We start from the raw sequence: 21,852 nt of genomic DNA, 5'->3' as shown, positions 1-21,852 counted from the left end.
TAATGGAAACTACTGAGGAGGAAACGGATCGAGGAGTCACTATTTCACATCATTTAAGGGCTGGGAAGCAATGTAACGAAGCAATGAGAAGGCAGATGCTTGGTTGCATAGGGAAAGAATTAGTAGCAGGAAAAAAGTAATAATGCCACTGTATAGGTCATTGGTATGGCGTCATGTGGAATACTGTGTTCAGTTCTGTAGACCATATCTCCAGAAAGATATAAACACATTAGAGAGCTTACAAAGAAGAGCAATTAAAATGGTGCATGGTCTGCACCACAAAACTTACCAGGAAAGACTAAAAGATCTTAATATGTATAGTTTTGAGCAGAGAGAAAGGGGGGACACGATAGAAACTTTCAAATATATCAACAGTTTTTACAAGGTCCAGGAGGGAAACTTACTTCAAAAGAACGAAGAATGGTTGGAACGAAAATCTGGTAATGTATGGAAGTAAATGACAATTTGCTCCGAAATTCCAGAAAACTGACAAAATGGTCGTTCAGACAACTTGGTTAGCTCAAATGGATTTAACCAATTTGTTTCATTTACCTTTTTTGTCAGTTTTCCAGGAACTTCGGAGCAAATGGTCAGTTGTTATTTGCTCCCATACATTACTTTACCAGATTTTAGTTCCAACCAGCCAGATTGGACAATAAATCTTTAGCTGTATGGGCAGCTTAAGTCAGTAGAGCAATTTAAACATGCTTGGATAGGAATATGAATATCCTTACAAAGAACTAAACATGCTTGGATAGGCATATGAATATCCTTACAAGGAACTAAGGATCAAATAAAGTTGTGCTTACATAAAGATAAATAAAAAGGGGCAGGCCAGATGGGCCAAGTGGTTTTTATCTGCCATCAAATTCTATGTAATTAGCACTGGCCAGAGCATCTCTAGCTGCAGAATAGCATGTTCAGCTTGAAATGGCGTTGTTTTCCCATAAATTAGACACTGTGGGGGTATTATTATTATTTATTATTATCCTTTATTTATATGGCGCCACAAGGGTTCCGCAGCACCCAATTACAGAGTACATAAAGAATCAAACAGGAAAACAGCAACTTACAGTTGATGACAGTATAGGACAAGTACAGGGTAAATAAACATAGTTACATCAGCAGATGACACTGGAATAAGTATCAGGTGGCAGAAGACTGCTGGATGTGGTACAGTTGAAGATTATTAAAGTAAGACAAAGGATAAGCACATGAGGGAAGAGGGCCCTGCTCGTGAGAGCTTACAATCTAAAGGGGAGGGGTAGACAGACAGGGGTGACACAGATGGGGTACATAGAGAATGTGGAACAGAGGGTTAGGATGAGTTATATTTTTTCTATGCAGGCCAGAGGATATACTGGCTGCTTACTTTTACCACTACAATTTTGTTTTTAGTTTGAACACACCCCACCTAAATCTAACTCTCTCTCTGCACATGTTATATCTGCCCCCCCCCCCCCCTGCAGTGCACATTAGCTAACAAATTTGCTGCTGCGATCAGTTCTGAATTAGGCCCTGTATGCCTTAAACCGCATACAATTCTTGGATTCTAACTACAGCTTGATACATTTATCCACTAAAGCTGGATACACACTTTGCGAATCACTCGGCTGATCAGATAACAGTTCCCGATCAGCTGAGTGGCGTATACCCAGCTTAACCATAAACACGGGACTATTAATAGCTCAGTCTGTACATTCTTTATTGGTATCTGTGATGTTAGTGTATTAGAATGCTTAATATTTGTAGACACTCCCTTACTAATCTGTGTAAGCCTGAATCTTCAGTGATGGTCCCTAGGACCAGGGGGATTCTGGGAAGTGGGGGTCCAGTGTGCAGTGTGTCTGGAGTTGGTGATGAAATAAAACAGCACAGCAGTGAACTCACATGTCTCTGTGTTCTGATGACTGGATTTACAAACATATGAACAAAACATGGTGTCAGAAGAAGTTTAACTTGGACTGCTAGTGCTCTCAGAGTGTGAAAGAATCTTGCAGATGTCTGTAAGGCTGTGATACTCAGTTTGTGCAAAGCCTGCCGTGTGCTCCTCTCTTCAAACAGTGAGTAACCATGGATAAGCTGGCTCCTCCAACCGGCACGCTGATTTCTGGTAACTTGTCTGAAAACTGGAAAAGATTTAAGCAAAGGTTTAATATATATCTTGCTGCATGTGGAGCTGATACAGAGGCAGACAAAACGAAGGCATCCATTTTCCTCCATGTGATAGGGGAGGATGTGCTGGACATTTATAATAGTTTTCAGTTTGCTGAGGTGCAGAATATGGTGCTATCGTCTATAATGCAAAAGTTTGAAGATTACTTTGTGCCAAGGAAAAATGTGACATATGAAAGATATAAGTTTTTCACATGTGATCAGAAGTCTGGAGATGGATTTGATCAGTATGTTACAGAGCTGCAATCACTCAGTAAAACCTGTGAGTTTGGTGATTTAAAGGATTCACTGATTAGAGATCATATTGTCTGTGGAATACCTGATAATGGACTCAGAGAGAGATTGCTGAGAGAGCAAGATCTAACACTAGAAAAGGCAGTGACTATGTGCAGATCTGCAGAAATAACTAGATTTCAAGCCAAAACGTTACACAAGGAAGTTGATGCTGCTGTCCATGTAGTGCAGAAAACAGAGCCAAGCAAACCTCCATTCTCTAGAATGAAGCAGTCTAAGCCACAGTCTAATAAGGAAATGTGTAGTAGATGTGGAAATGCTCACAATCCTAAAATGTGCCCAGCTTATGGTAAAACCTGCATGAAATGTGGTAGACTTAATCACTTTGCTAAATGCTGTAAAATGAAAAGTGAAACAACCAATGTGCATGCTGTTAAACAAACAGAGGAATTCTTTGTGGATTGCATTGAACTTTGCAGTGCAGATAAGAAAGAATGGATTGTCCCTTTAACTGTGAACGAGATTGTCATTCCCTTTAAGCTTGATACTGGCGCGCAGGTGAATTTAATATTGTTTCAAGACTATAAGACTTTTAGAGTAAAACCTAAAATTCATCCAGCCAAAGTGAAAGTTACAGGGTACACAGGGGAGGAAATTCCTGTGAAAGGTACATGCTTAGTGATACTGAAATATAAGGGATAACAGTTTAAAACATCTCTACTGATTGTGGATAAAAATGTGCAACCGATTCTAGGATTAAGTTCCTGTGAGAAACTAAGCTTGCTAAAGAAAGTTTTTATGGTGACATCACAAGTAGAAGATGACTGCAAGTCGATGTTTACAGAATACAGAGACCTGTTTGAAGGTCTAGGTTGTTTGCCTGGAGAGCATAAAATAAATATAGACACGTAAGTTTCTTCAGTGATACACCCCTGTAGAAAAGTGCAGTTTGTGCTGAGAGAAAAACTGAAACAAGAGTTAAATCGCATGGAAGCCTTGGGTGTGATACAGAAAGTTGATGAGCCTACTGAATGGGTAAGCTGCTTAGTAATTGTTGAAAAGAAAAATGGACATCTCCGAATATGTCTAGACCCCAGAGATTTAAACAAAGCTATTAAACGAGAACATTTCAAACTACCAACCAGAGATGAAATCATGTCGCAAATTGCGGGAGCAAAATGGTTCAGTAAATTGGATGCATCTTCAGGATTCTGGCAAATGAAGCTAGATGAGGCCAGCTCGATGCTTTGTACATTTAATACACCAGAAGGTCGATACAGATTTCTTCGACTACCATATGGAATATTGTTTGCTCCAGAAGTACAGATGTAGCCAACTTTATCTTGACTGATTCTCCGCCTAGACGGACGTTTAGTCACGCTAAGGCGATAGCTGAGTTTAATCACAGGTAGGCGCGTTGAGGCGATCTAGATACTCATCATGCATTACACATCTCCACCACTGTGTGGCTAATGCTCCACTAATCCAGTACTTTCGATCGTACAGTATAGCGGCGGATTGATCTACAGCTCTGGCAATTGGTCAGTGACGACTGTAATGTTAATACTGTAGGCGTAACGGGAGGCGGTGGAAAAAGATGGTGACCTACTGTAGAGTACTGTATGTGTATGGAGTACTGTATGTGTATGGAGATGCAACTAATTGTGTAAAACGAAGAATGTACAGGACAATGTATAAACACCGTGCTTTTAAAATACATGAGCGTCTGAGTTCGCTAATGCATAATGGGAATGGAGGGCTAGCAGGAGGCGGTGGAAAATACAGTGCTTTACAAATGCGAGCATCCGAGTCCTCTAAGGCATAAACCAACACCAATGGGGTGGGGGCCGGGCGCTGTTTGCAGTACTTTTACACATGAAATTGGGTATCCCTCATGAGGCGTCGTGGGCTAGGGGTGAAGGCTCCCACCTCCCACGCTGGGGGTCCAGGGTTCGAGACCTGATGTGCCTTCTTTTTTTATTTTTTTTTATTGTAATAATACACTGTATTATTTTATTTACATTGTAAGACAGTCAATGGAAAGGTGCACACAAGTTACATATAAATCAGAGTACATCTGCAGGAGCGATTCTTTACGCTAAATGCAACTACACAGCGGGAATGAAATGAGTGTATTCTGACGCTACTAACTGAGCAAAACAGTACTGTAGATCTTCGGCGTTTGTGTATTGCACAGGACCTGAATTCCCTCCCTGTGCAGGCTCCCAGGGGGGAAGGGCGATGGGGGTAGGGGGAGACGATGGAAAATACTGTGCCTTTGAAATGCAATTACATAAGCGTCCGAGTCCACTACGGCATACTGTAAACCAACACCAATGGGAAGGAAGTGCCAACCTTTTTTTTAATGTGTTCCCGTGACATTCACTTTAATATTTTTTTTTTCTCTCTAATACATCCAATGGAAGGATGCACACAGGTTTCACATAAATCAAAGTACATCTGCAGGAGCGATTCTTTACGCTAAATGCAACTGCATAGCGGCAATGAGTAGAAATGAGTGTATTCTGATGCTACTAAGTGAGCAAAACAGTACTATACAGTAGATCTTCGGCGTTTGTGTATTGCAGAGGACCTGAATTCCCTCCCTGTCTACTGCATGATCTGTGCAGGGGGAAGGGCGATGGGCTAGCAGGAGGCGGTGGAAAATACAGTGCTTTACAAATGCGAGCGTCCGAGTCCTCTAAGGCATAAACCAACACCAATGGGGTGGGGGCCGGGCGCTGTTTGCAGTACTTTTACACATGAAATTGGGAATCCCTCATGAGGTGTCGTGGGCTAGGGGTGAAGGCTCCCACCTCCCACGCTGGGGGTCCAGGGTTCGAGACCTGATGTGCCTTCTTTTTATTTTTTATTTTTTTTAATTGTAATAATACACTGTATTATTTTATTTACATTGTAAGACAGTCAATGGAAAGGTGCACACAAGTTACATATAAATCAGAGTACATTTGCAGGAGCGATTCTTTACGCTAAATGCAACTACACAGCGGGAATGAAATGAGTGTATTCTGACGCTACTAACTGAGCAAAACAGTACTGTAGATCTTCGGCGTTTGTGTATTGCACAGGACCTGAATTCCCTCCCTGTGCAGGCTCCCAGGGGGGAAGGGCGATGGGGGTAGGGGGAGACGATGGAAAATACTGTGCCTTTGAAATGCAATTACATGAGCGTTCGAGTCCACTACGGCATACTGTAAACCAACACCAATGGGAAGGAAGTGCCAACCTTTTTTTTAATGTGTTCCCGTGACATTCACTTTAATATTTTTTTTTTTCTCTCTAATACATCCAATGGAAGGATGCACACAGGTTTCACATAAATCAAAGTACATCTGCAGGAGCGATTCTTTACACTAAATGCAACTGCACAGCAGCAATGAGTAGAAATGAGTGTATTCTGATGCTACTAAGTGAGCAAAACAGTACTATACAGTAGATCTTCGGCGTTTGTGTATTGCACAGGACCTGAATTCCCTCCCTGTCTACTGCATGATCTGTGCAGGCTCCCAGGGGGGAAGGACGATGGGCTAGCAGGAGGCGGTGGAAAATACAGTGCTTTACAAATGCGAGCGTCCGAGTCCTCTAAGGCATAAACCAACACCAATGGGGTGGGGGCCGGGCGCTGTTTGCAGTACTTTTACACATGAAATTGGGAATCCCTCATGAGGTGTCGTGGGCTAGGGGTGAAGGCTCCCACCTCCCACGCTGGGGGTCCAGGGTTCGAGACCTTATGTGCCTTCTTTTTATTTTTTATTTTTTTTAATTGTAATAATACTCTGTATTATTTTATTTACATTGTAAGACAGTCAATGGAAAGGTGCACACAAGTTACATATAAATCAGAGTACATCTGCAGGAGCGATTCTTTACGCTAAATGCAACTACACAGCGGGAATGAAATGAGTGTATTCTGACGCTACTAACTGAGCAAAACAGTACTGTAGATCTTCGGCGTTTGTGTATTGCACAGGACCTGAATTCCCTCCCTGTGCAGGCTCCCGGGGGGAAGGGCGATGGGGGTAGGGGGAGACGATGGAAAATACTGTGCCTTTGAAATGCAATTACATGAGCGTCCGAGTCCACTACGGCATACTGTAAACCAACACCAATGGGAAGGAAGTGCCAACCTTTTTTTTAATGTGTTCCCGTGACATTCACTTTAATATTTTTTTTTTTCTCTCTAATACATCCAATGGAATTGCGGTCGAATTCTGGCAGGAATACGGGGAAAAAATGGACACGGGATCCCCCATCTTTTTAGAACCAGCACCGGGCTCTGCGCCTGGTCCTGGTGCAAAAAATATGGGGGACAAAAAGCATAGGGGTTCCACCTATTTTTTGAACCAGCACCGGGCTCCACTAGCTGGACAGATAATGCACAGCCGGGGGACACTTTTATACCGGTCCCTGCGGCCGTGGAATTAAATACCCAACTAGTCACACCTGGCCGGGGTACCCTGGAGGAGTGGGGACCCCTTAAATCAAGGGGACCCCCCTCCAGCCACTCGATTATCCCTATCGCCCCTGTGTATTGTAGCTAGGGGATTGTGACGCTCCTTCAGCATTGCCCCATAGCCTGCAAAATCTGTGCTGTTACTTGCTCCAAAGCTGAGTGCCTCCTAGGAGCTACTGTAGGAGTCACAGGCGGTAGCCATTTCAATTGAGTCTGCCCTGCAATAGAATTGTATGTGTACCGTACGGTGCATAGAACCTTTACAGTAGAAACTCTCCTGCAGCTATGGCCTGCTTTATGTAAAACTTGTGTTTTGTCAGTTTGCTATGCGATCGAGCCCGGTGTAACGTAATGTGCATAGACCTCGCTTATCTCTGTGTATTTTGGCTAGGGGATTGTGACGCTCCTTCAGCATTGCCCCGTAGCCTGCACAACTTATGCCATTTCTCACTCCATACCCGAGTGCTGCCTGCCACGAGGTGGGGGTACAGGGGTAGTGGTCATTTTGCCAGTGTGCTATGCGATTGAGTCCGGTGTACCGTAATACTGTATGCAGACCTAGCATATCCCCATCGCCCCTGTGTATTTTGGCTAGGGGATTGTGACGCTCCTTCAGCATTGCCCCATAGCCTGCAAAAGGGTTCAGGGGCGGCGGCCATTTTGCCAGTGTGGTATGCGATCGAGTCCGGTGTACCATAATGTGCATACTGTACTGTAGACCTCGCTTATTCCTGTCGCCCCTGTGTATTTTAGCTAGGGGATTGTGACGCTCCTTCAGCATTGCCCCATAGCCTGTACAATCTGGACTGTTACTTGCTCCGTAGCCTAGGGCCTCTGTGGGCAAGGAGTCATAGGTGGTAGCCATTTCTATTGAGTCTGCCCAGCTACAGAATTGTATGTGTACTGTACGGTGCATAGAACCTTAACAGTAGAACCGCTCATGCAGCTTTGCCCTGGTTTATGTGAATAAAAATAATAATAAAGTGTCTGAAAAAAACTAACATGCATTCGTACTTTAGGAATCGAACCCGGGACTCTGAGTATAGGAAGCGGAACACTTCACCACTTCGCCGCAGACAGATGAATAAATCCATTGGTTTTGATTATGCTGTAATGGCTACGGGATTAGGACGCTAACATACTGTACAAAATTCCTAATCTGGAGAGGCAATAGTCAACTTCTAACACATCCATTTGCGACAGTGTACACTACTGGTTTTATGTTGTTTTGTCTGCGGGACTTGGACGCTCACATCTTCATAAAGTACTGTAGATGGATCATATACTGTATGCTGTACTATTTGCGTCTGTGTCGTATATACTGTATTAAATAATGCAGCGTAAGGAGTATTTACTGTATGCAGCGTAATGAGACGCCTTAGTAAAGTAGTCCTTATTATATATTTCAGTATTGTATTTTACGGGAGACCACACGCATGCTCAGTGGTGATTGTAAAAAGCGACATCTGGTGGCTGATCTCAGGTATTACACGTAAAGGTAACGCCAAATGCTCTGTCTGCCTCCGTGCGATTAGGTACGCCTTTCTGTGACTAGGCGCACCTCCCTACGCTGCATATGCTCGATCGGGACAAACGCCTCAGCCACTCAAGATAAAGGTGGCTACATCTGTATATCACAAAAAGATACACATGATTTTTGAACATATTACAGGTGTTGAAACAATGATGGATGACATTATTGTTTGGGGATCTACAAAGGAAAAACATGATTCTAGATTGAGACAAGTAATGGAACTTGTCAAGAAAGTGAATCTAAAGCTAAACAAGGACAAATGTGAATTTGGCGTGAATACACTTACCTTTATGGGCGACGTGGTCTCGGATCAAGGTGTAAAACCAGACCCAAGGAAAATATCAGCCATAGTGAACATGGAACGTCCTAACAACAAAGACAACGTCAGAAGATTCCTAGGAATGATTACTTACTTAGGAAAGTTTATTTCTCAACTCTCTGAACGAACAGCCTCTCTTAGATGGTTGTTGGACAAAGATAACGAGTGGATGTGGTCACATGAACAAGAAGAAAGTTGGCAAAACTTGAAACAGATCATTACAGAGCAACCAGTGCTAAAATTCTTTGATCCTGCGAAAAGAATAAGAATTTCAGCAGATGCTTCGCAATTTGGCCTAGGCTCAGTGCTGTTACAAGAACATGAGGATACATGGCAACCAGTAATCTATGCATCAAGAGCACTGACAAGTGCTGAAACAAGGTATGCTCAGATAGAAAAAGAACTTCTAGCGATCACATATGCATGTGAGCGATTTCATCAGTTTGTGTATGGTCAAACATTTACAGTGGAAACTGACCACAAGCCATTGGTAGCTATCATGACTAAATCATTACATGACTGTCCCATGAGAATTCAACGAATGCTTATCAGACTACAGAAATATGATGTACACTTGCTGTACTGTCCCGGCAAATACATGTACATTGCTGATACACTTTCTCGTGCTGTGGACAAAAGTGAAGGTTCCAAAAGTCTGATGGATGAAGAGATAGAAGCCTATGTTAATTTGATTGTAGCTTCTCTACCAGTGTCTCTTGCAAGACAAGAACAGATTAGGAAAGAAACTGAGACAGATGACACAATGAAAGTGTTGAAATATATCATTCTGAAAGGTTGGCCAGCAGAAAAACACGTGTGCCCGCTGTCTATACATGATTATTGGATGTACCGCAGTGACCTTACAGTTGTCGATGGTATTATTTACAAAGGCAATAGGTTTGTCATACCTGCACGACTAAGAAAAACTATGCTGTGCAAGATACATGAAGGGGACTTAGGAGAAGAAAAACGTAAGCGGAGAGCGCGTGAAGTTATGTATTGGCCAAGAATGAACCAAGACATAGCACAGACTACAGCTACATGTGAATTATGTCTTACGTATAGACCGAAACAACAAGTCGAGCCACTGAGTCCTCACGCAGTGCCAAAGAGACCGTACCAGAAAGTTGGTGCAGATTTGTTTGATTGTAATGGGAAAACATACATTGTCGTGACTGATTATTACTCTAACTACCCTGAGGTGAAGACACTACATACAACTACTAATATAGCCGTAATCAATTGCATGAAGTCAATCTTTGCAAGGCATGGTGTTCCTATGGAAGTGATCACTGACAATGGTCCTCAATTTTCCAGTGCTGAATTTAGACAATTTGCTGATGAGTGGGAATTTGTCCATACTACGTCAAGTCCCCAATATCCACGCTCAAATGGGTTGCTGGAAAGTTCAGTAAAAACTGTAAAGAGTCTCATGAAAAAAGCTCAAGAAGGTAAAGAAGATTTCTACAAAAGTCTTTTAATCTACCGCAGTACACCTTTACAGAATGGACTTTCTCCTGCACAAATGCTGATGGGAAGGAGGATTAGAGCAAATCTCCTGATACATGATGAACTGCTTAATACACATAACTCAGCGTTGGTCAGACTGAGAGTAAGGAACGTCAACAGGCGAAACAGAAACTGTTCCATGACAGACGAACAAAAAGCTTAGCTGATCTTAAATCGGGGGACCAAGTCCGTCTCAGAGATCACGAGAAAGGTATTTGGGTGCAGAAAGGTATTGTGCAAGCACAAGTAGCACCAAGATCTTATATTATACGTACAGAGCGTGGAACGGAAGTAAGAAGAAATCGGGTGGATTTAAGATCTCAACCTAACTATAATGAAGACAGCATGACTGAAGAATACCCTTCATCTGACATGTATGATGATCCTGATAATGGTGAACCAATCACGATTCTAGAAAGCTCCAACATGGTCGATGAAACACAGACTGTGTATGAAAGACCCAAAAGGGAAATACGCAGACCTGAGAGACTCATTGAAACGTGTTAGATGATGTTCTTAATATGACGTTGTTAATTGTTGCATTGAAGCGTATAGGGCTTATCTTTAAAGAAAAGAGGATGTGATGTTAGTGTATTAGAATGCTTAATATTTGTAAACACTCCCTTACTAATCTGTGTAAGCCTGAATCTTCAGTGATGGTCCCTAGGACCAGGGGTATGCTGGGAAGTGGGTGGTCCAGTGTGCAGTGTGTCTGGAGTTGACGATGAAATAAAGCAGAACAGCAGTGAACTCACATGTCTCTGTGTCCTGATGACTGGATTTACAAACATATGAACAAAACAGTATCAGTAAGTCGAATGTGCTGCACGTAAGTTCCAACCTCCCGTTATGACTGTTGCAGGAGAGTTTTAAGCCGTATATTGGCTAACGCTACTGCATCGCTTCTGCATACCCACCTATACAATAGTCAGACCAATCAGCAAATACCGGGTGATCGGCCCGACGATTCTACAGATGTATACCCAGTTTAAGTGTTACATGTAAACAACTGAAGAGATTTAAATGTTAGATATAAAATACATAGCTATTCATAGTCAAGTTTCTTTATGAAAGCCATTGATTAGAGATATGGAATGTACTTTCAGCGAAATGTGGATTGCTCATAATCCGAGAAATATTTACTAATAAAACAGAACTGTTCTGACATGAAAGCAGCACAGACTAATTCTCTAATATGACTTCTACGCAATACAGAATGTTTGCTTCCAACCGTATTTCCCTTTGCAATTATTTGTAATTAATTAGTTCATGTTAAAAATCATCTCTTCACTTCAGTTAATGAATTCAGACCATGAACCTGCAAAAGTAAATTTAGTAGAATGTTTTGGAAGATCGGAGAGGCATCCCTTCTCAGTAACATATTAGTTTTTTTCAGGTTGATTCCTATTTACCTAAAATTTGTAATGGAAAACATGGTGTGAATTGGATCATAATGTAATTAATAGTTGAAAATGTGAAACATAGCAAATTTCCTCTTATATGCATTAACGGGTTATAAATTAAAGAATACAGTATGTATTCAGTATTGATATATGACCTTTCATCTGCTATCTACCGCTTCTATCGCATGCTGGGGGGCACGCAGGGCAAGGCGGCCCAGCATGCTAATTGGCGGCCAGCGATGCAATCACAAAACAATTGCGATTGCATTGCTGAGTCAGGAATTAGGGATGACCCTCTGCATACGCAACTAGGCTGCATATGCAGACGGATTGCCGCCATTTTTCAGGTCGCATCCACCGCATGTGTCGTCACACGTCCACCCTGAAAACGGTTCGAACACGCCTCCGTTGTCCGGACCATGCCCCCGCAATGCCGCGTCAAACCCTCCTGACGGCCGCTGCTATCAATCATAGTGTGATCGCATCCTTCCGGCATGCGATCACACTGTGAATTATCGCATGAGCATCGCATCAGCCACAGCGCGTCTTCGCACTCGTTCACATGTAGTCTCATTTAGAATGCAGAACATCCCTGACAGCTCCTTGCATGTTGTCAGTGTGCACTTACTGTATGCACATAGATGAAGAGCAAAATTACAAACGCAATGCTTGAATTACTGTAAATAGTCAGACATATTTATAATCTGGTATTAGAATGTAAATTGAGGAGCCATCAACGTTTATATTTCTGTGTCTGTATTATTTATGTTTGTTTTTTTTCTTCGAAATATGTTTATTCGTTTTTCAGTGCTTTACAAAAGAGAGAGGAAGTCAGGCAGGGTATACAATAGAAAAATCACCACGTTATCTGGTAGTAGTAAACAACGAATATTCCGGGTTGAATAAAACAATCAGCATGAGTATATAGAGTTCGTTGACCGAACTGGAAAATGAGACAAATCTGCAGTAAACATCGTGACATTCCTTAGTACCAACCCCACCGATCAAATAAGGGATACCTTTGAATTAAACAGAACAAGAAAAGTGAGGAAGAAATAGAGAGAGAAAAAGAAAAAAGGACAATCACAAAGGGAAATATGGGGGGGAAAGCAGTTCTGTGTCTATGAAAACATGTTAATGTGGCTTATGTAAATATGAGAGCTTCACTTGCTTGACCAAGGCTTCAGAGTACCCAGGACTCGCGAACAATCGCTGACTTATACAATTGTGCAGTTAAGCAACCAACTTTCTCTAAAATAGGCATGGCATAACCTCCCGTTATGATGTTTCCGCGTGAACATCTACAAATATTCATGACATTGCAACACCTTGTCTAATGGGTTGATTCAGAAAGTTTCCTATAGTGAAACCAGACAGTGTGTTCAAACAATTGGAAGATTTTTTTTTCGTGACCTCTGATAGAGACTCAAGATATGGTCCCCATTTACAATAAAATCTCATCACTCCCGTCTCAACATCAGGCATAGTAGAATACCTGTCAAAATATAAGGTTTTTAAGAGCATATTATGTACTGCTGTAATTCTGGGTGTAGCCTTGGAGATCCATAACTGCATAATCAACTTTTTCGCCATCGTCACTTGTAAGGTTAAGAACGGGTGTAAGTCAACTGCAGATGAACTCAGGTCCCAATTTCGGAAATCTGCAAATAAGAGAGCGTAAGGGTCTAGATTAGCCTTACAAGAGAATGTTTTGACAATGTACTGAACCACCTTATTCCAGAATTTATTTATAATCCCACATGTCCACAAATTATGTAAGAGTGTCGCTGAAGTAGCTCCACATTTCAAACAATGACCAGTTTCGCTAGGCACATAATGGCCCTCATTCCGAGTTGATCGCTCGCAAGGCGAATTTAGCAGAGTTGCTCACGCTAAGCCTACGCCTACTGGGAGTGTATCTTAGCTTCTTAAAATTGCGACCGATGTATTCGCAATATTGCGATTACAAACTACTTAGCAGTTTCAGAGTAGCTTCAGACTTACTCGGCATCTGCGATCAGTTCAGTGCTTGTCGTTCCTGGTTTGACGTCATAAACACACCCAGCGTCCGCCCAGACACTCCCCCGTTTTTCCGGCCACTCCTGCGTTTCTTCCGGAAACGGTAGCGTTTTTATCAACACGCCCCTAAAACGCCGTGTTTCCGCCCAGTAACACCCATTTCCTGTCAATCACACTACGTTCGCCGGAGCGAAGAAAAAGCCGTGAGTAAAAATACTATCTTCATTGTAAAATTACTTGGCGCAGTCGCAGTGCGAATATTGCGCATGCGTACTAAGCGGAATTTCACTGCGATGCGATGAAAATTACCGAGCGAACGACTCGGAATGAGGGCCAATGTTTTCTCTGTGCCTGTGAGATGTAAGCTCGATGTATTATCTTGAAGTGAGTTTCTTGTAATGAGACAGAGTGGAGAGATTTCATCACGAAAACAGTGTTTTTAAACAATTGCTCACCAACTATATCAATATCCAAATCTGATTGCCAGGGAACACAGACCTTCAACCAAATATTTGAGGTGGTCGTCTGAACAAGATCATTATACAGATACCTAGTTTTATAAGGAATGCTTTTAACTAAGTGCAATAGAGACAATAACGAATCTGAGGATACAAGAGGCAGCTGTGCTCCATATACAGACATGGCGTAGTGCTTAACTTGGAGATAGGGAAATAAATACTGATCTGATAAGCCATATGTTTCCTTAAAAGTGGAATAGGACATCAGTTTACTCCCTGGGTCAAATACATCGGATGTGAGTCTGAGACCTTTAGTTTTCAGCCGGACAACAGCCAAAGATTCCAGGCCAGGGGGGGGGGGGGGGGATTGGGGGTTGCCCCAGAGAGGGATCAGATGTGAGAAACAAGGGTCCCTGTCAAGAGTCTTATTAATTGTCCACCAGCTGGTGTAGGTATCCCTAAAAAATATATTGTCAAAAATGTGTTGCGGCAAAGACTGCTTCGGTGTGTGCAAGAGTGCTCCTGGTGAATATGGAAAACAGAACGTGCAGCCCAACACATGTACCGAGAACAGATCCCTTTCTAAAAGCCAGTCAGTGATATATCTTAAAAATATAGATTGAGAAAATGTATTCAAATCTGGCAGACCCAGACCCCCGTCTGATCTAGAGAGATTAAATTTCGCTTGAGTGATTCTGGGGCATTTAGAGTTCCAGACAAAAGTATTAAAACCGTTATAAAAAATTTTTATGTCAGAGTCAGACAATCGAATAGGCAACATCTGCATAGTGTACATAATTTTTGGAAAAATAACTGATTTAAGTACTGCAATTCTACCCATCAAAGATAGAGTTAAAGACTGCCAAGATTCTAATAACTTAAGCACTGAGATTACTAGAGGCTCGAAATTCAATGAATAGAGTTTAGAGATCTGCCTCGGTAAATGCACCCCTAAGTATTTAAAATGTGACTTTACTACTCTAATATCTCCAATTTCCGTCGAGGACATGTCAGATGAGCCTAGAAACATGAGCTCCGATTTGTTTGTGTTAATTTTATAGCCAGAGATAGTCCCAAACTGTGCAATGGCCCCCCTAATTATCGGTAAAGAATATGAAAGATTGGACATAAATAGTATCATGTCGTCGGCAAATAGAGCCAGGTGGAGATCAACAGGTCCAATCATAATGCCTTGGCACAAGGGCGATTGCCGAAATGTAATAGCCAGTGGTTCCAGTGCCACTGCGAACAACAGTGGGGAGAGCGGGCATTCTTGCCTCATCCCCTTTTGAATAAAAAGAGAGTCAGATAAGTAACCATTGCACAGCACCCGAGTCTCCAGCTTAGTATACAGTAATTGTAAAATTTTTGTAAATTCAGTTGGGAAACCAAATTGAGTTAGGGAGGAGAATAAATGTTCCCAATGGACCATATCGAAAGCTTTCTCGGCGTCCAGTGCCAAGATCGCTTCCTGAGAGGTATAATCTGGGATCTGAGACTGCACTATTACTGCTAAAACCCGACGTATATTCAGGGTTGAACTGCCAATGATCAGAACAGTTTGGATTTTGTGTATAATATGTGCTAATACATGTTTCAATCGATCCGCCAATATTTTGGTTAGCATTTTATAATCTGTTTAACAGAGAAATGGGACGATACGAACCGGGGTTCGAGAGATCCCTTCCCTGTTTGGGTATGACATTAATTATGGCCGAGTTAAAGTAAGGCAGGAGTGTCTCCAACCGCGTAATCCTATTAAAACAATTAGTCAGTAAAGTAGTCAGTTTAGGGGATAAAATTTTAAAAAATTCCGGAGTTTACCCATCAAGGCCCGGGGCTTTACCATTCTTCACATTTTTAGTTACCTTGGAAACTTCCTCCTCAGTGATTGGTTTAGTCAACAAATCTAGAAGAGCATCAGGGACCTGGGGAATTTGTAGGTTTTCCCAGAATTCATCAACAACAGATTGCGGGGGCGATTGGGGTCCGGAGTATAAAGAAGTGTAATAAGCTGACAACACCGAAACAATCTGTGCATTTGAATTAGTTAAAGTACCATCATCCTGACTTAAAGGTCGAACCACCATTGGGGTCTTCTGTCCCTTCAAAATATTCAATAACAATTTACCGCTCTTATTACCAAATCTATAGAATCTGTGTTCTTTTTTAAAAGAGAAGGTCGACTCCATCTTAACTAGCAGTCCCTCATAATGCGTTTTCGCTTCTAAATAGGACAGTTTATTATTATGTGTAGGAACAGACTGGTACGCCCGAAACGAGTAAGTCAGTGCAATCTGAGCCTGCACATGATCTTGTTTTAGGGATTTGCGAAGAGAGGACATATGTGAAATTAATTCCCCTCTAATCACAGCTTTCGCTGTTTGCCAGAAAAGCAACGGATTATCCGTCACACAATCAGTATTATTTGAACTAACGTCATCCCACATCGACTCCAGTTTTTGCCTAAAACTCAAGGAGGTAGAGACAGCAGTCAGAAACCGCCACGTCCTACCAGGACTTCTTTCAACACCCATTTTAAAATCACACCACAACAAGGCGTGATCGGAGAGACATATAGGTTCCATATTATTGCCACAAACTCTACTTAGCATAATGTGTGAACAAAAAATATAGTCAATCCTGGACATGGGGTTGTATAGTCTCCAAAGATTAGCACTTGGAGACGTCTACTAAAGTGAGAAATCCCCAGTTTCGGGAGCCTGTGTGGAGAACGCCTCTGAACCTGTTTATCTAGAATGGGGGAAGTAATTAAATTAAAGTCTCCACCAATCAACGACATGACATCACTATATCGAAGCAATTTGGCTATCAGCATCTGAAAGAATGATTTCACATAAACATTCGGAGCATAAACAGTGCATAATATCAGTTTCGTTTCAGCCAATAAGACGTCTGCAATCAAAAAGTGCCCATCAGAGTCTGCGTCAAACTTAAGCACTTCAATAGGGACATGGGTTTTTGGCTAATATAACTACACCTCTGGCTTTAGAGGTGAATGGTGCTACAGAAACAACCTTCCAGCTTAACATGTTAAATTTTACAGGTTCTGACACAGGTGAGTTTCGTGTAGCATTAAAACATTGTTAGCGTATATGAGGACCTTGCTTCTCTTGGATGGGGAGTTTACACCACCAATGTTCCACGTAGCCACTCTCAGTAGGGCCATGTCAGCATTGCGAGGGATTGGTATATGATAGAGTACTCACAAGTGTTTATACATGAAACCACATTTTCTGTACCTAGCATAACTAAACATCTCAGGGGGGAGGGAGGGAAAAAACATGAGGGAAGGGATAGAGGGGGAACGAGAGAGAGAAAGAAAAGTAGAAACAAGCTATAAAGAGCTAAAGAATCACCAGTAGGCGAAAACAAATCTATGTGCAGTCTTCCAGTATACCATTCCTGAAGAAGAAGCATAAATAGGTACAAACAGTTGCTTAGGATGCAACTCCCAGCCAGTAAAACCCAACATTCGTAGCAAGTGATATCACGAAGTGAACATGATATCCAGTTTAAAACAAATGGAAGGGCGGGGGGGGGGGGGGGGGGGGGGCGCAGGGCGGAAGGGGGGGGGGGTAGAAAAAGGGAGGGGGGAGAGAAACCAATAGAAGGACTATGAAACTAATATACAGAATTATGACCATGTATGCAATTGTTCAGAGCCTTGCAGCAAGTGTCGACACAAAGTGTGATGTGATGGCACACTAGGTATGATTTGCATACATAATGTGGGGTTGTGTACAGAGCATCTCTGGGCTGAGGGGCACATAACGTTATTAAGAGGATCCACAAAAGTCTCGACTCACTGTCCTGTAAAACAAGGGGCGCTGCATCATAAGAGCAAAAGGAACTTCAGACCCACCAGCTCCATTCTCCTCATCACAATAGGCCTGGGCATCAGCCGGGTTTAGGAAGTCAACATGGGAGGAGCCCTCAAATATTTGCAGCCGCGCCCGGTATAACATAGCAAATTTCTTGCCTTGAGAGATCAGGGAGGTGCATATGGGTGAAAATGTCTTCCTGGCCTTAGTTAACTCCGCTGAGTAATCTTGAAAAACATAAATCGCATTCCCTTCCCACTTTAAACCTCGATGCTTATGGGAAGCTCTCTACAGAGCCTCCTAATGTAGAAAGTTGAGGCTGCGGAACAGTACTACATGTGGGCGAGCATCAGGGAGTGTGCGGAGTGGCCCCACCCGGTGTGCCCGCTCAAAGATCATGTCAGCACAATCCTCCTCAACATGCAATAAAGCCGGCAGGACTGATTTTAAGAAATGGAGTAGGTCGGGGCCTTTAACTGTCTCGGGTAGTCCCACCACCCTTAGATTCTGTCTCTACCTATTCTCAAGGTTGTCAAGCTTGTTTAAAATCTGGCGTTGCGTGCGGGTGTGCTTCACCTGTGTCACTTGAAGTGAGGCCACGTCAGCAAACAATTCTCCAACTCTCTGTTCAGTCTCCCTGACCTTTTTCGTGAGGCTGGAAAGTTGTCCCGTTATATGGGCGGCCTGCTCCTGGAGAAGCGGACCCATGGCTTCTCTGATGGCCCCAATCATCTCTCCATAGGTGACCGGAGCTTCAGGGGGAGGGACTGCTTGACTGGGGGAGCCTTGGGAAGTATTACCTTGCTCCTGGGAGCGGGGAGGAGGAAAGGAGGGTGCATTGCTCAAGTCCTCACCGGAGTCAGACGCATCCGGCGCCATCTTTGATCGCCTGCTCTGTCTGTGTTGCCGCTGGCGGTATTTCTTTCCCGGCATCAGGGGAATATTTCTCCATCCGCCGGAGAAGAGTGCTGGAAGGCTTCAGTGGGCTCGGACCGGGTAAGAGGCTGATAAACAGCCATGAAATGCTTTGTTGGGTGCCTGGGAACGGAGCCGCTCAGACGCGTGACCTCACATTCCAAAGGCGGAACCGGAAGCCATTATTTATGTTTTATGTTTTCTTGTTTGTTGCAGGTCAACAAAGAATGTGTTAGAGGACTATGGTCTGGACAACAGCAGGAACTGATTTTTCTTCGCAATCGTGATCATGAGAGAGGCAGCATTCAGAATAATAAGCATGTTCTAAGAAATCTAATCAACTCCTCCTGTGATCAGCCTCTGGGTTACCCAATCTACGTTTCCCCTCTGACCACATCTTATCTGGGGACACATGAACAGCTCAAAAATGTTTTGATGTTACCAATTCATTTTGACATTATTAGATTGTGGTTTCAAACTAAATGGCTGACGTAAGTAATACAGATTTATTGTTTTTCTTTTTGCTGTATATTATTTTCAAAGTTAAACAATTGTTAACAATTTGCAATAATCAAAATATCATAAAATATGATATGTATCAATACCACACAAATTATAACTCACAGCTGTCTAAATTTAGGTGGTACATAGGGTTGCCAGATCATTCTTTTAATAAAAGACACATATAAGATACACAGGTTCTGGGTGAAATGGAGACTTGAAGTCAGCCAGAAATAGAATCTGTGTTAGTCATATGTGTCCCTTATTAAAGGTATGATCTGGTAACCCTCGGACAATAGCAAGGAAAATCCCACTAATGAAGGAGTTTCAAGGCTGTGCATTCCAGCATCAGGTGCGTTTCATTGAAGGGATGTTTTCAGAGGAGTAGGAAGGGGCTTCAGTTACAGTTGTACTGTAGGCAGAGCCGGCCATAGGCATAGGCAAACTAGGCAATTGCCTAGGGCATTTGATATGCCTAGGGGCATCAGCAGTTTCTGCTGATTAAAATGATATGTGGCATGCCTATATTCTGTGTGTAGCATTTCATATGCAGATACAGCCACAGTCTCACACAGTATATAGGCATGCTGCATATCATTTTATTCAGCAGAAGCTGCTTGTGCATCCTACCCACATAGCAATGCAAATAAGATGCATTTTCATAAAAAAAAAAGTGCCAGATGTTAGCATTGAGGCAATATTTATGAGGACACATCTGTATCCAAACAGAGACAGAGGTCACAGTGTTAGTGGCAGTGTGATTGCTGTGTGCATGTGAGTGGGTTGGTTGTGCAGTAGTGTTTGCAATATGTGTAAGAAGCATTATATGTGTCATGTAAAAATGCATCAATAATGTGCAACATATGTGTAAGAGGCACTATGTGTGTCATTATGTGTATAAAGGCATTAATAATGTGCGGCATATGTGTAACAGGGTACTAATGTACGTGTGTCATTATGTGTATAGGGGCACTAATAATGTGCAGCAAATGTGTAGGGGGCACTATGTGTGTCATTATTTGTATAAGGGTATTAATAATGTGCGGCTTATGTGTAAGGGACATTTGGGGACATTTACTAAGCAGTGATAAGAGCAGAGAAGTGAGCCAGTGGAGAAGTTGCCCATGGCAACCAATCAGCATTGAAGTAGCATCTATAATTTGCATACTATACAGTTGTACAGAGCAGTTGATTGGTTGATGGGGCAACTTCTCCGCTGGCTCACTTCTCTGCTCTTATCACTGCTTAGTAACTGTCCCCCATTATGTGTAAAAGGGCATTAATAAAGGTTGTCATAATGTGTAAGTTGTATTATGTTTATAAGGACATTAATAATGTGTCTCATATGTGTAAGGGGCATTACTGTGTGGAATTATGTGTATAAATGCATGACTAATGTGTGGCATTATGTGTATAAGGTGCTCTACTATGTGGCATTGCATATAGAAAGGGCACTACTGTGTCGTCTAATGTGAATAAAGAGCAATAGGGTGTGATGTAATGTGAATAAGGGGCTGTACTATGAATAGTAACGTTTATAAGGTAAAGTGATACTATTGTGGGATGTAATATGAATTATGAACACTATCGCATGATCAAATGTGAATGAAGTTGCAGTACTGTGTGGTGTAATTGGAATTGGGGTTACTATTGTGTGGCCCATGCCCCTTGCCAGCAAAAACACACCCCTTTTTAGGCTGTGCGCCAAATCTGCAAACTGTTCCTATTTAAAATATAGGGGGTACAAACACCAAAATAAGGACCGCTATGGGTGAGGGGTGATGGTGCTGGGAAAGAGGTGCAAGGTCAGAGGCGGAACCAGTGGTGGTGCTAGGGGGCACCAGCCAAAATCTTGCCTAGGGCATCATATTGATTAGGGCCGGCTCTGACTGTAGGTAGAACAGTCGCCAGTGTGACTTGGCCATGTCTCCGTATAACATGACCAAGCATTAAGGAAATCACCTTTGTTAAGCCTTAAAACGCTGTCATTATTTTTTATGTGCTATTTGTCACTATACCATTCAAATAACATAGTAACATAGTAGTAACATAGTAATTGAGGTTAAAAGAGGCAAAATGCCCATTGTGTTCAACCTGTAGTCTGTATTAAGTTGAGTTGATTTTACTGTACCTGCTGAAGAATGTTTTTATGACTAGTTAACAACTATAAGTCATGTTACACCAAGATTAACAACGGCAATATTTTAAATGTTGTAACCTTGGATATCCTTTTCAATTAGTAATTCATCCAATCCTTTTTTAAATGCATTTACAGAGTCCGCCATTACCACTTTCTCTGGCAAGGAATTCCAAACCCTGATTGCCCTAACAGTACGGAATTTTTTTCCCTCCAGCCTCAATGAGTGCCCACGTGTCCTAAAGTTCTTTTAATAAATAATTCCTCTGATAACTCTTTGTAGTGTCCCTTTACATATTTGAAGACATTAATAATGTCTCCTCTTAGGC

General features: G+C 42.3%; 1 protein-coding gene and 1 long non-coding RNA gene across 2 annotated transcripts in view; one reads left to right on the top strand and one right to left on the bottom strand.

Annotated features, from left to right (window-relative positions):
• PCNX2 (pecanex 2) overlaps nt 1–21,852 on the top strand; it is an 809,726-nt gene that overhangs the window by 723,656 nt on the left and 64,218 nt on the right. The window contains exon 31 of the mRNA XM_063917734.1: nt 19,102–19,376. Within this exon, the coding sequence (XP_063773804.1) occupies nt 19,102–19,376 (275 nt within the window). The remainder of the gene's footprint in view (nt 1–19,101; nt 19,377–21,852) is intronic.
• The window catches only part of LOC134910094 (uncharacterized), a 70,890-nt gene that overhangs the window by 32,060 nt on the left and 16,978 nt on the right, over nt 1–21,852 (bottom strand). The gene's annotated exons all lie outside the window — the stretch shown is intronic.

Source organism: Pseudophryne corroboree, chromosome 4 (assembly GCF_028390025.1).
Source record: "Pseudophryne corroboree isolate aPseCor3 chromosome 4, aPseCor3.hap2, whole genome shotgun sequence".
NCBI lineage: Eukaryota > Metazoa > Chordata > Amphibia > Anura > Myobatrachidae > Pseudophryne > Pseudophryne corroboree.
The sequence above is the reverse complement of the archived record's forward strand: the minus strand, read 5'-3'. Positions and strand labels throughout refer to the sequence as shown.